The sequence below is a fragment of the Eucyclogobius newberryi genome, unplaced genomic scaffold, assembly GCF_026437365.1.
Source record: "Eucyclogobius newberryi isolate DKJ021-1_F unplaced genomic scaffold, fEucNew1.0.hap1 SCAF_22, whole genome shotgun sequence".
NCBI lineage: Eukaryota > Metazoa > Chordata > Actinopteri > Gobiiformes > Gobiidae > Eucyclogobius > Eucyclogobius newberryi.
In genome coordinates, this window is record NW_027315857.1 from 5788151 (window position 1) to 5802524 (window position 14374).

At 39.5% G+C, this 14374-nt stretch overlaps 1 protein-coding gene across 1 annotated transcript; it reads left to right on the plus strand.

Moving 5' to 3' along the window:
• The first annotated feature begins 1341 nt into the window (after positions 1–1341).
• On the plus strand, positions 1342–14067 carry LOC140372099 (uncharacterized). The gene is made up of 5 exons (XM_072459381.1): positions 1342–1416; positions 1491–2174; positions 12252–12365; positions 12441–12481; positions 13951–14067. Exons 1-5 carry the CDS (start codon positions 1386–1388, stop codon positions 14065–14067), a joined length of 987 nt encoding a protein of 328 aa, XP_072315482.1. The 5' UTR covers positions 1342–1385.
• Positions 14068–14374: the final 307 nt, after the last annotated feature.

The window sequence follows — 14374 nt, forward strand, 5'->3', positions numbered from 1 at the left end:
GTGAACCGAAACGTTTTTACAAATCCAGATCCGGTCCTGCTTACCGGTACGCATCCCTTCTGGCAATTGTGTGTCTTTATTCACATATACTACTCTGCATTAGTAGTTCTAAAACACAAGGAATTCACACAATACACATGTTGCTGCTCTGACAATATGCCAAGTAAATTACCAGGTCATGCTTTATTTGAACGAGAGGAGTGGCACAATGAAGTAATTTGTTTTCAGTCTTCAAACTTTCATTGAAACGGATTGCAATTCTTGTTATAATACCATGTCCTATATGTAATTGCAGAGTCGCAATGTGTTTTATTTTCTGTTCCGAGGCAATGACAGTGACCCTCAAGTTGTTACAGAGAAACTGTACCTGTCCCAAACTTCAGAATGCAGGAGGATTTCAGTTGGTTTCAAGAAGCCATAACCTTAGGGTCTTCACATGTTCTGCAAGAGGCTACACAATGCCTGTTGCACACCTGTTATGTTATTTTACCAGCTATTGTCAACTAAAAACAAATGAAAATGGTCCATACAACCTTCAAGTGGGCAATGGACCACCAACTCTGCTCTACAGAGAGAGATAGTAACACAGTTAGAGCACTCTCTCTCCAGCCCCACTTCACACCCAGAGTTTGCACCACACTGCGGCACTTACTCTGCTGTACCCAGTGCTCTGGTCATGTTTCATTTGTGCTGTTCTGACACTGGAAAGCAACACACTTAACTGGGCACATGCCCCGGAGCTTTAGGGTTGTTTACCAACACTCAAAATCGTATCTTTATTGGAACAATGGTGATTCATTTCCACAGTATTCCTGTTAATCTGAGCAATATATCAGTAACAGCAGAGGTCCCCCTGTAGAGAAGTAGACTCGAACAGAGCAGCATGAGTCGGACAGATATAACACCATGAAATTATGAATGTATTAAATAAATAATTTTGTCAATCCATTTATATTAATTCATTAATTGCATATTTACTTCATTAATTGCCGATTTAATGAATGTATTGCATATTTAATTTTTTTGATTCCTCCATAGTTTTCCCCCAGTACATATATATTGTAAAAGCATCTGGAGTATTTTATTCTCCTCAAAGCAGGAAGTTTGTTTTACCATGATGGCAAAACTCACTCTTGGAGTCTTAAAAAGTGCTAATAACCTCATCGCGTGAATAATTAAGATACTCATGATGCATATGTGGACGATTACAAATAGTTTAAAATCAATACATTCAGTAAAAAGCAGGTACAGCAAACACAAAAACCTGAGGATGTGGTTATCAAATCACAAAAGGAGGGGCAGAAAGCGAACCATGTCAACTGCATTTCATCTCTAACACTTCTGAAGTTTGACACTCGAGGCAAACTTGGTAGAATTCTTCCATTATGTTGATTTTTCAGACATTTTTGATTGCGGGTGAGTTTTTAACCCTTTCAATTTAGAGTAAAGCTTTTCTGCTTTATATTTATTCTATCTATTATTTTATTTAGGTCAAGTATTGACATCATCATGCTTTCACTCAAGTGGAAGTTACGTGAAGAAGAATGTTGGCGATCAAATAATCCTGGTTTGCTCAATTTCTGAAAAATGTGACATAATGTATTGGTTTAGGCAAAATCTTGGACAGTTACCTACACTTATGTCAACGCTCTATACATTTGACACTAAGGCCCTATTTTATGATGAATTTAAAAGCAAATCACGTTTCAGTTTGACTACTGACAACACCCTGATAATTTTCAATTTGCAAGTTTCCGACACAGCTATGTACTATTGTGCTTCTAGCCAACTGTACAAGCTGCATTTTGCAGAGGGGACAAATGTAGAAGTCAAAGGAACAGGATTGAAGATCCAAACAGAGGTTCATCTGTCTCCCAGCGAGGACATAGAACCGGGACATTCTGTGATTCTAAACTGTAGTGTCCAGCCGGAAAGCTGTGTTGGACCGTACAGGATTTACTGGTTCAAACAGTTTGAGGAATCCATAGCAAGAGTCCTTTACAGCTATGGAAGCAGCAATGATCAGTGTGAGAGCAATACTACAGACAGTCCAACAAACTCCTGTGTCTACAAGCTCCCCATATACAATTTGAGCTCAGAGCAGACTGGGACCGACTACTGCGCTGTGGCTGCCTGTGGACACCTGCTTTTTGGGAAGGGGACCAAACTGAATGGTAAGCAAATTAATTATGCTGCTCAATACAAGATCAATTATTTGTTTAATTAATTTAGATGTCAGATGTTCCTATCAAATCTGACCCGTACAATCACAATGTGTGTTACTTAGGTGGGAATAGTGGTTGTTGGTGCACCCGTATTTTCCGGACTATAAGTCACAACTTTTTTCATAGTTTTGGCCGGGGTGTGACTTATACTTATATTATATTCATACTTATATACTTATACTTATGTGTGATAGCCAAAAAATAAGTATAAAGGCCTTGTTTAATAAGTACTAATAAATATAAAAGTATCCCTTTAACAAATTTTTAAATCCCATATTAACAAAAAATATACAAAAATAAATCATATTAAAAGATAGCCCCAAAATCTAAATAGACCCTTAATTTAGCTGAAAACCACAATAGTTACAATCACAAATAACACCTCATATACACAAGAATAATGGTATCCAAATGTTCCCTCTCTTTGCTTTTCCGCAACAATGCACGGCCAACAACGGCCTGCTCATAGAGCGCCCATGTGCTATCCACTCAAGCAATGAGACAAGTTTAACACGTTTCATCAACACTGCACTGATCTAACTATGACTGCAACACCTTTGGTCCCTGGGCTTGATGCCTTTAAAAAGCTACTTTGTGGACTTCCACCGCTTGGATTGTCTGGATGTCTGTCCGGCTGCAGTCGTATTCGTGGACAAAATATCTGTGTTTGTTGCGGGTTCACCTGGGAAGATCTGGTATTTTCATGTGGGAGTGGACTGGACACTTATTTTGTAAAATGTCTAAGAAAAACAAGGAGAATTAAAGCCGCAAGCGGCATCCAACGGCCCTCGCGGGCCGCCGGCCTTCCGACTCTGCGCTTTCGACTTGATAAAGATGGCGCCCTTATTGTGTGTTGAATAAAAAAAGAACTTGACAGACGGCGCGACACATTGGACATGGCCAATCCAGTGCAAATGAACACAAGTGTCAGTCAAATTTGCTGCGCCGCCGCACAGAGACCGTAGCACTTGGAATAAAAATATGGATAACTTTTGATGCCCCGCTTGTGTAGATGATTTTCCCCAAATATGAGCTTGATCGAGCTATTGCCCACAGAGGAGTTCATTAAAGTGTGAAGCGTAAATGTGAACATTTCAGAGATTTCGCTGTTTTCCCATTTCTGACATATTTTTGCGGGTCCGCCACACAGAGACCGTAGCACTTAGAATCAAAATATGGATAAGTTTTGATGCCCCGCTTGTGTAGATGATATTCTCCAAATATGAACTTGATCGGACAATCGCCCTAGGAGGAGTTCGTTAAAGTGTGAAGCGTAAAAATGTGGTGATTTGAGCAATTCTATGATTTTCCCATAAGGATAACATGGGATGTTTCTGTCATCGCTACGGTTACGCTGTACAAAATATGACTTTGGCTCTCATACTTTTGTGATCAGGATGGCAAATTAGAATTTTGTTCAAAATATCATGTCATTTGGAAAAAACTCTATTGTTTATAGGCCACTCTGAAGGCCAAATAGTCAGAATTCTGGGAAACGTTTGCGGCTCCGTCGCACAGAGACCGTAAAAGCTATCCTTAAAATTTGGATAACTTTAGATGCCCCACTTGTCTAGAGGACGTACACCGATTTTGAGGTCGGTGGGCAAAACGCACTAGGAGGACTTCGTTAAAGTGTAAAACATAAAAATGTGGATATTCGAGAGATTTAGCGGTTTTCCCATAGGGATAACATGGGAGGTTTATGTCATCGCTACGACTACGCCGTAAAAATTAAGGAATTTGTCTGATTGGCTTTTTTGATCGCGACGCCAAAATAGAATTTTGGGTAAAGTTTAGAAAATTTTGGTAAAACTAATTTTTGACCTTCAATGTTAATTTAAAGGTCACTCTGTAGGGGGCGCTATCGCGCCCATTTCAATTTTGTCATCATAAACTGGTCCAAACTAGAAAGTTGAACAACTGATTCAAATTTGGTCCTAATCGGACTTGTTTTGATCAAATGGGAACAATTTTTAGATCTGCAATATCCCAAAATAAGTTGTCCAACTTTGCGGCTGCGCCGCACACAGACCGTAAAAGGTATCTCCAAAAATTGGATAACTTTAGATGCCCCACTTGTCCAGAGGACGTCCGCCGATTTTGAAGTCGGTGGGCAAAACGCCCTAGGAGGAGTTCGTCAAAGTTTGACGTGAACAAAATGGCTAACACAGCGTGTTTTCATTTTCAAAGGAAGATGGCGGGCATAGGGTAATTCTGGGGGCGTGGCCACAATAATATTTGTTTTTTGTCCTCACAAGAGGAATGCGTGTTCCGAATTTCGTAGCTCTACGACAAAGTTGACCTCGGGGCGTCTCCCATAGGCGCAATGTATTTTGACTTTTGTCGGTGGCGCTGTCGCGCCATTTTTTAACGAAAAAAAAAATGGCCCAGAAAAAACCAAATTTTTCGCCGATTTTGAATTTTGGGTAAAGTTTGGTGAGTTTTTGAGTATGTTCAGGGGGTCAAATTAGAGCTCAAAAAGCAGAAGAACAAGAAAAATAATAAAAAATATAGCCGCAAGCGGCAATGATCGGCCCTCGCCCCGCCGCCGCCGCCACGCCGCAAGAGGAGGGGGCGCTAACGCGCCCCAATTGTCCTTTTATTACGCCTACAGTGTCAGTCAAATTTGCTGCGCCGCCGCACAGAGACCGTAGCACTTAGAATATAAATATGGATAACTTTTGATGCCGCGCTTGTGTAGATGATATTTCCCAAAGTAAAGCTTGATCGAGCTATTGCCCACGGAGGAGTTTGTTAAAGTGTGAAGCATGAATTTGAACATTTCAAAGATTTGGCGTTTTCCCATTTGTGACAGTATATTTGCAGCTCCACGGCACAGAGACCGTACCACTTGAAATCAAAATATGACTGACTTTTGATGCCCCGCTTGTGTAGATGATTTTCCCCAAATATGAGATTGATCGGGCAATCGGCCTAGGAGGAGTTCGTTAAAGTGTGAAGCGTAAAAATGTGGTCATTTTAGAGATTTCGCTGTTTTCCCATTTCTGACATATATTTGCGGGTCCGCCACACAGAGACCGTAGCACTTAGAATCAAAATATGGATACGTTTTGATGCCCCGCTTGTGTAGATGATTTTCTCCAAATATGAACTTGATCGGACAATCGCCCTAGGAGGAGTTCGTTAAAGTGTGAAGCGTAAAAATGTGGTGATTTGAGCGATTCTACGATTTTCCCATAACGATAACATGGGATGTTTCTGTCATCGCTACGGTTACGCCGTACAAAATATGACTTTGGCTCTCATACTTTTATGATCAGGATTGCAAATTAGAATTTTGTTCAAAATATCATGTCATTTGGAAAAACTCTATTGTTTATAGGCCACTCTGAAGGCCAAATAGTCAGAATTCTGGGAAACGTTTGCGGCTCCTTCGCACAGAGACCGTAAAATCTATCCTTAAAATTTGGATAACTTTAGATGCCCCACTTGTCTAGAGGACGTACACCGATTTTGAGATCGGTGGGCAAAACGCACTAGGAGGAGTTCGTTAAAGTGTGAAACAGAAAAATGTGGATATTCGAGAGATTTAGCGGTTTTCCCATAGGGATAACATGGGAGGTTTATGTCATCGCTACGACTACGCCGTAAAAATTAAGGCATTTGTCTGATTGGCTTTTTTGATCGGGACGCCAAAATAGAATTTTGGGTAAAGTTTAGACAATTTTAGTAAAACTAATTTTTGACCTTCAATGTTAATTTAAAGGTCACTCTGTAGGGGGCGCTATCGCGCCCATTTCAATTTTGTCATCATAAACTGGTCCAAACTAGAAAGTTGAACAACTGATTCAAATTTGGTCCTAATCGGACTTGTTTTGATCAAATGGGAACAATTTTTAGATCTGCAATATCCCAAAATAAGTTGTCCAACTTTGCGGCTGCGCCGCACACAGACCGTAAAAGGTATCTCAAAAAATTGGATAACTTTAGATGCCCCACTTGTCCAGAGGACGTACACCGATTTTGAAGTTGTTGGGCAAAACGCCCTAGGAGGAGTTCGTCAAAGTTTGACGTGAACAAAATGGCTAACACAGCGTGTTTTCATTTTCAAAGGAAGATGGTGGCCATAGGGTAAGTCTGGGGGCGTGGCCACAATAATATTTGTTTTTTGTCCTCACAAGAGGAATGCGTGTTCCGAATTTCGTAGCTTTACGACAAAGTTGACCTCGGGGCGTCTCCCATAGGCGCAATGTATTTTGACTTTTGTCGGTGGCGCTGTCGCGCCATTTTTTTAGGAAAAAAAAAATGGCCCAGAAAAAACAAAATTTTTCGCCGATTCTGAATTTTGGGCAAAGTTTGGTGAGTTTTTGAGCATGTTCAGGGGGTCAAATTAGAGTTCAAAGCGATGAAGAACAAGAAAAATAATAATAATTAAAGCCGCAAGCGGCATCCAACGGCCCTCGCGGGCCGCCGCCCTTCCGACTCAGCGCTTTCGACTTGATAAAGATGGCGCCCTTATTGTGTGTTGAATTAAAAAAGAACTTGACAGACGGCGACACAGTGGACATGGCCAATCCAGTGCAAATCAACACAAGTGTCAGTCAAATTTGCTGCTCCGCCGCACAGAGACCGTAGCACTTAGAATATAAATATGGATAAGTTTTGATGCCGCTTGTGTAGATGATATTTCCTCAAATATGAGCTTGATCGAGCTATTGCCGACAGAGGAGTTTGTTAAAGTGTGAAGCGTAAATGTGAACATTTCAGAGATTTCGCTGTTTTCCCATTTCTGACATATATTTGCGGGTCCGCCACACAAAGACCGTAGCACTTAGAATCAAAATATGGATACGTTTTGATGCCCCGCTTGTGTAGATGATATTCTCCAAATATGAACTTGATCGGACAATCGCCCTAGGAGGAGTTTGTTAAAGTGTGAAGCATAAAAAATGTGGTGATTTGAGCGATTCTGCGATTTTCCCATAAGGATAACATGGGATGTTTCTGTCATCGCTACGGTTACGCCGTACAAAATATGACTTTGGCTCTCATACTTTTATGATCAGGATGGCAAATTAGAATTTTGTTCAAAATGTCATGTCATTTGGAAAAACTCTATTGTTTATAGGCCACTCTGAAGGCCAAATAGTCAGAATTCTGGGAAACGTTTGCGGCTCCGTCGCACAGAGACCGTAAAAGTTATCCTTAAAATTTGGATAACTTTAGATGCCCCACTTGTCTAGAGGACGTACACAGATTTTGAGGTTCGTGGGCAAAACGCACTAGGAGGAGTTCGTTAAAAGTGTGAAACATAAAAATGTGGATATTTGAGAGATTTTGCGGTTTTCCCATAGGGATAACATGGGAGGTTTCTGTCATCGCTACGACTACGCCGTAAAAAATAAGGCATTTGTCTGATTGGCTTTTGTGATCGGGACGGCAAAATAGAATTTTGGGTAAAGTTTAGAACATTTTGGTAAAACTAATTTTTGACCTTCAATGTTAATTTAAAGGTCACTCTGTAGGGGGCGCTATCGCGCCCATTTCAATTTTGTCATCATAAACTGGTCCAAACTAGAAAGTTTAACAACTGATTCAAATTTGGTCCTAATCGGACTGGTTTTGATCAAATGGGAGCAATTTTTAGATCTGCAATATTCCAAAATAAATTGTCCAACTTTGCGGCTGCGCCGCACACAGACCGTAAAAGGTATCTCAAAAAATTGGATAACTTTAGATGCCCCACTTGTCCAGAGGACGTACGCCGATTTTGAAGTCGGTGGGCAAAACGCCCTAGGAGGAGTTCGTCAAAGTTTGACGTGAACAAAATGGCTAACACAGCGTGTTTTCATTTTCAAAGGAAGATGGCGGCCATAGAGTAAGTCTGGGGGCGTGGCCACAATGATTTTTTTTTTTTGTCCTCACGAGAGGAATGCGTGTCCCGAATTTCGTAGCTTTACGACAAAGTTGACCTCGGGGCGTCTCCCATAGGCGCAATGTATTTTGACTTTTGTCGGTGGCGCTGTCGCGCCATTTTTTAACGAAAAAAAAAATGGCCCAGAAAAAACAAAATTTTTCGCCAATTCTGAATTTTGGGCAAAGTTTGGTGAGTTTTTGAGCATGTTCAGGGGGTCAAATTAGAGATCAAAGCGCTGAAGAACAAGAAAAATAATAATAAATATAGCCGCAAGCGGCAATGATCGGCCCTCGCCACGCCGCCGCCACGCCGCCGCCACGCCGCAAGAGGAGCCCCAATTGTCCTTTTATTACGCCTACTGCTGAATCTGTGACGCTGTCACATCTTCTCCCCTTTGTTTTACCATCAAAAAGCTATTTTATTTTGAATTCTTGGCAAAATGTGCGGCTTTGCCGCACAGACACCGTGACTCTTTGAATGAAAATGTGGATAACTTTTGATGGTCTTGAAGATGAGTCTCACCAAATTTCAGGTTAATAGGGCTGACGCCCTGGGAGGAGTTTGTGAAAGTCTAAAGTGTAAACATGAAAGGTTTCGGTCATCGTTACGGCAACGCCATAACAATTATGACATGAGTCATTGACTTTTTTGATGGGGATGCTAAAATTGAGTTGTGTGTCAAATTTCACATAATTTCGCAAAACTAAACATTTAACCTCCATATAAAATCTGTAGGGGGCGCTGTGGCGCCAAATGAATTTATTTCACTTCAAGTAGGTTTAGGGCAAAGAGTTTAACAACTGATTCTAATTTGACGCAATTCGGACTTTATCTGCGCAAACGGCAGAAATTTTAAATATGGGAGATTTCTGAAATTCTAGCTACAGTTTGCGGCTTCGCCGCTCAGAGACCGTGAGAGGTATCAATGTAATTTGGATAACTTTTGATGTCCCACTCCTCAGTAGCATTTTCACCAAATTTCAGCTTTTTAGGGCCAACGCCCTGGGAGGAGTTCGTAAAAGTACGACGTTTGGAAAAACTCCGAAGTCATGTTTAGCCATTTTTGAAGCAATATGGCCGACATTTGGTTGGGCGGACGGCATTGCCGTAATAATATTTTTTACTTCTCTTGTCACCATCTACCTCTGCGCCAAATTTCATGATTCTACGATCAGATTTTTTTTGGGTCATTTCCCATCTCTCAATGCATTTTTGGTACATTTAGTGGCGCTGACGCGCCAATTTTTTTTATTTTAGAAAAGGGAAATAGCCAGAATGTAGAGAGGCACGATTTTTAGAGGTGTGCACATTTTTGTGACTTTTCGTCAATGTTCACTGGGTGAAAAATAGGGGGGTTGGTCCCGAGAAGAAGAAAGAAAGAAAGAAAGAAAGAAAGAATAATATTCCGATGCGAAAACAATGTTTCCCATTTTTCAAATATCATAAACTATACATTTTCGGAAAGCGCTCGCGCTTTCCTACCTCATGGTGTGGGTCCCTGGTCACTGACGGGTACTTTCGATAATTTTGAGTGGGCTCCGCCCACTTTGTGTTTTTGGCCCTCTATACAGTAATAATGTTCAATTTTTGCATTACATGCTTATATGCACGGAACATGCAAGAGATGGGGAACGTATTCGTGAGCTACTTAGCGCAAATGAGTGCTTTATATGGGGATGACGACCGCTTCGCGGTCGTCATCCCAATGTAAAGTGCTCGTTTAGTGCGAACTTTTGCACGGGCTTCGCCCGTTTACAACGGTAATGTTCCATTTTCCTACAACTAATTAGTATGCACGGGGCGTGCATGAGTGGAGGAGTGCGTTAGTGAGTGTTTGGAAGTGGGCGAGCGCTTCGCGCTCGATTTCGTGCGCACTACGTGCGCACTTTCGCAGCCGTGCTTCGCACGGCCTTACGAGATTAATAGGCCTCTCGCCAGCTTGTGGCGCTCGGGCCTAATAATAATATTTTTAGCAAAAACAATATAGCCGTTTCCACTATAACAACAAATTATACATCGTTTGAAAGCTCTAAGCCTTCCCGATAGACTTCCATTGATTTGAGCAGATACAAGCATGGCCTATGCCTGCGGCATGGATTCTCGCGTACAGGACGATGCCAGGAGGGTTTTTGGAGGAATGCAGCGCTTTGCGCTGCTGTTGTCAACAATTTGTGAATGGGCTACGCCCATTCACAAATTGTTGACTATTTCTGTCATAGCAGGAGTAAGTATGCATGATCCATGCCTTCGGCATGGGCTAGTTCACTGTACTTGCCAGGGGCGAAGGGGCACCAAACATGCGGGCTGTTTGGTCAGACAGTTGCAACGCTGCCTTCGGCAGCGTTGCGGGAGCAATAGGCCCTCCGCCCTGCTGGGGCTCGGGCCTAAAAACACCACTGAGAATTGGGCTAGCAATGCTACTCCTAAGATAGCCAGCACTGCACCGGTGCTAGTCTCTATGCACTTACACGCCCTGGCTCAAGCTCCACTGCTGCCCCCTTCACCCGATCGATCCAGCTCCAGATCAGATCCTTCTGCAGGAGAGATTTGGATAGACCCGGTGATTATGGGTGCTTTACGGGAGATTACTGACAAGATTACGACGACAATGGGCGGATAGATCCCTGGCAGAAATGCATGATTTTTGAAGTGTGAGATGGTCAGAGTAGTGTGGTTTTGGCCGGACGGAACCGGGTAAGGTCATCATTTGGGTCCTTCTGCAGGAAACTTTTCACCAGGGTGTCAGAAGATGAGGAGGAGGAAATACAATATTTTGGACACTCTCAATTTGTCTCCAATGACTGAAGAGCAAAACAGAAATAGGTGCTGTAATAACATCTACGGTACTGAAATTCAAAGTGCAATCGAAATACAAAAAAACAACAAATCTCCGGGAAATGACGGGTTCACCTAAGAGTGTTTTACTAGAGAGTTTATTTGAAAATTAACTTTGGCAAAATATATACAATTAATCCAATGACATTGGATTAAAAAAAAATAAAAATGACAAAAGAAAAAAATATACATTATATATTTACAAGAGACTCATTTGAACGAGATAGAAAAAAATAAATACATTTGTTTCCTATTCATACATTCTTACAGAGGCAAGCACAGGAGGGGATTTGTAATATTGATTTACAACAAAAAAGCTTTACAAAGTTTTGAATGTAAAGAAAAAGAGGGCAGATATGTTTTGGTTAAGGAAACTATTAATTGAGTGTCTGCGTGATCGCTTTCACAGTATTACGTGTGCTATTACTTTTGACATTGGTACTACTTGTACTTTTTGCAGTATTTGCAAAAGTATCAGTATTTTGACACTTTTCGACCTTCGGCGCATTTCAACTCCTTAACACTTTCACCGATTTCAACAAGTTATACCTCATTACGATCGTTTTCACTGTCTCATTACTGCTATTACTTTTGACATTTGTACTACTTGTACTTTTTGCAGTATTTACAAAAGTACTTTTTCCCCATTGAAATGAATGGGGCATTGAACACAGTACTTTTACACACAAAAGTACTTTTTACACAAATTCAGCAATTTTACACAATTAAACTACTTTAAACCACTTCACACTTCAACATATTAATATTTACACACATAGTACTCTTACACACATGTAGTACTGTTTTACACAAAAAGTACTTTTACACAAAAAAGTACTTTTACACATAAAAGTACTTTTACACAAAAAGTACTTTTACGCAGAAAAGTACTTTTACACAAAAAAGTACTTTAACACAAAAAGTACTTTTACACAAAAAGTACTTTTACACAAAAAATACTTTTACACAAAAAGTACTTTTACACAAAAAGTACTTTAACACAAAAAAAATACTTTGACACAAAAAAATACTTTTACACAAAAAAGTACTTTTACACATAAGAGTACTTTTTCACTTTTTCATGGAAACAAAGTAACCGGTCTGATAAAAAGACAAGCCTGCTCATCGTAATAACGTTTGCTTTTCCTGTTGTTTTTGAACAATAAAAATAGCTGTATTTGTATTTAATGCCAAACAATGTAACATTCCAGGCAAAGCATTAACATATCAATGAAGACATACATCTTTAAGAACACATTTTCTGTCATGCTTACCATCTGATTTATAGTTTAATTTCTGTTTTGCTTGTGTAGTTTTTACAGAATCTACCCAGGTTGCTGTCCTGAGTGCTGCGTTAGCATTCACTTCTGTTGTGGTTGTTTTACTGGCCCTTATTCTATGCATTTTGAACAAGCGGAATAATGCAGGTTTGTATTTATTTAATGTGTTCCAATTGAAAATAGAGATGTATGTATTTTATTAAACGTGTGTTTGCTTTCCAGAGTGGTATTTTGCTTCAACCTCTAAAAAAACTATAACCAAGGTATGTTTGGTGTATATAACAACTTAATTAGGTTAATTAGGTGACACATTATGCAAAATCAACATCATGATATGTTTCTTCATTTTGAACTTCTCCAGAGCTCAAAATGCTTACCACACACCTAAAGGGCTCCTCCCTGTTTTTAAAGTCCATAACCCTCACCTTACTCATTTTGGTCTTTTCTTCGGTCAAGTTCCTTCACTATGCAACTAACCAATTCTAACTTTCGCCGTCACTGTTTTTATGTTACATTTTCTTTGCTGCTTTGGCACATTTTTTAGTTCAGAACTATTTTTATTTTATTTTTTCAACGCATTCCTTAAAACAATTCATATAAACATTGTACACACAAGACAAGATAAGATAAGATATTCCTTTATTGTCCCACATGGGGAAATTTCATTGGTGCAATGCAGGTAGATACAGAGGTAGATACAGAAGAAAAGAACATATACTTATAAACACATAAACTTATAGGAAGTTTGAAAAAACACTCAAAATCTTTAGTTAATTACTCAAAATTATGTATTTTATTATCAGAATGCATCGTTACGCCGTATTCACAGGAATGACCATCACAATGCTTTACCTGATGATCATTCTCCATTTTGAACACATTTTGAAAACACTTCCTTTGATAATAATTATGGTCCAGGAGCCAGCCCTCTCCTATGTCATTTTACTTCTCTCTTACTATTATTTTTCATTATTGTAAACCCATTACGATTTCAACTCCACCACATTTGGTCCCAAATATCCACAAAAAACTTAATTGTATGACTGTATGGAAGTCTGAAAGTCTGGAACAAATGCCACTGATATGATGACAAATACAGCAATATAACATTATAGGAGTTTATGCATCAGTTATTAAACAATTTAATGAAAATAATATTTAACTAATAATGACCTTCTTTTTGACAAATTCTCTTCACAGTTACATGGTAACCGTACTGCATGACATTAGTGTTTCATATGTAAATAGAAAATCTATTAGCTTCAAATTAAGGCCAAGATGAGCTCTGTGTCTCAAATGGTTCACCTGCTATAGCAGAACTAATATTACAAATCCCCGACCTAACATATAGAATTAATTTGTCCATAGAACGATTATAGGTGCATAATGTAGGAAAATAACTAAACTTGTGTGGACAGTGGATGTTGATATACTAAGTGAAAATTTAGTCTTTGAGATTTGGTAGGTTTAAAATTGATTCATTATGTCAGGATAAACAAAGCATAATCTCATCATCTGAATGAATTTACCATTACATTATGGCGGCAGTAGTTCAGTGGTTGAATCCCGCTCTCTCCTACTGGCCCAAAGGTTGGCGGTGCGATACTGTCTTGGGCAAGACACTTAACCTGATTCGCCCCCAGTGTCTCTGATTGTGTGTGTGAAGGGTGACTGAATGAACTTGTTATTCTTACAATAATGTTATTTTTTTGTTTTGTTTTTACAATATTAGGCTTTCAAAGAAGGAGATGTTCTTTACTATGTGGCCATGGAACAGACCAAGAACAAGAGATCCAGAAGACACACGGAAGACACTTGGACTGAATGTGTCTACTTCAACATCCAATAGAGAAGAACGGGTGGTCTAATGTTAATATTGATGTGAAAAAAAAGTTTTTAAATGGGACATATTATGTGAAATCTTCTTTTGTGAGCCTTTAATCTTGAACAAGTTGCATTTTGATTGATTTCTGCATGTAATAATATATATACATTTTGTATATATACACAATGGATTGTATATATAATACATTGTTAAGATTATGCAGTTTATATTGAATAAAATGTATATTGATATTGATATGTCATGATAAATTTCCAGTCATCAAACTACAGAGTACAATTCAAATTATCTTGAACAAACCTGTCAATGATAA

Coding starts and splice junctions, on each gene's coding strand:
- LOC140372099 (XM_072459381.1), top strand. CDS start 1,386: ATGTTGATTTTTCAGACATTTTTGATTGCGG. Junction 2,175..12,251: donor GAAGGGGACCAAACTGAATG/GTAAGCAAATTA, acceptor TTGCTTGTGTAG/TTTTTACAGAATCTACCCAG. Junction 12,482..13,950: donor CTAAAAAAACTATAACCAAG/GTATGTTTGGTG, acceptor TTACAATATTAG/GCTTTCAAAGAAGGAGATGT.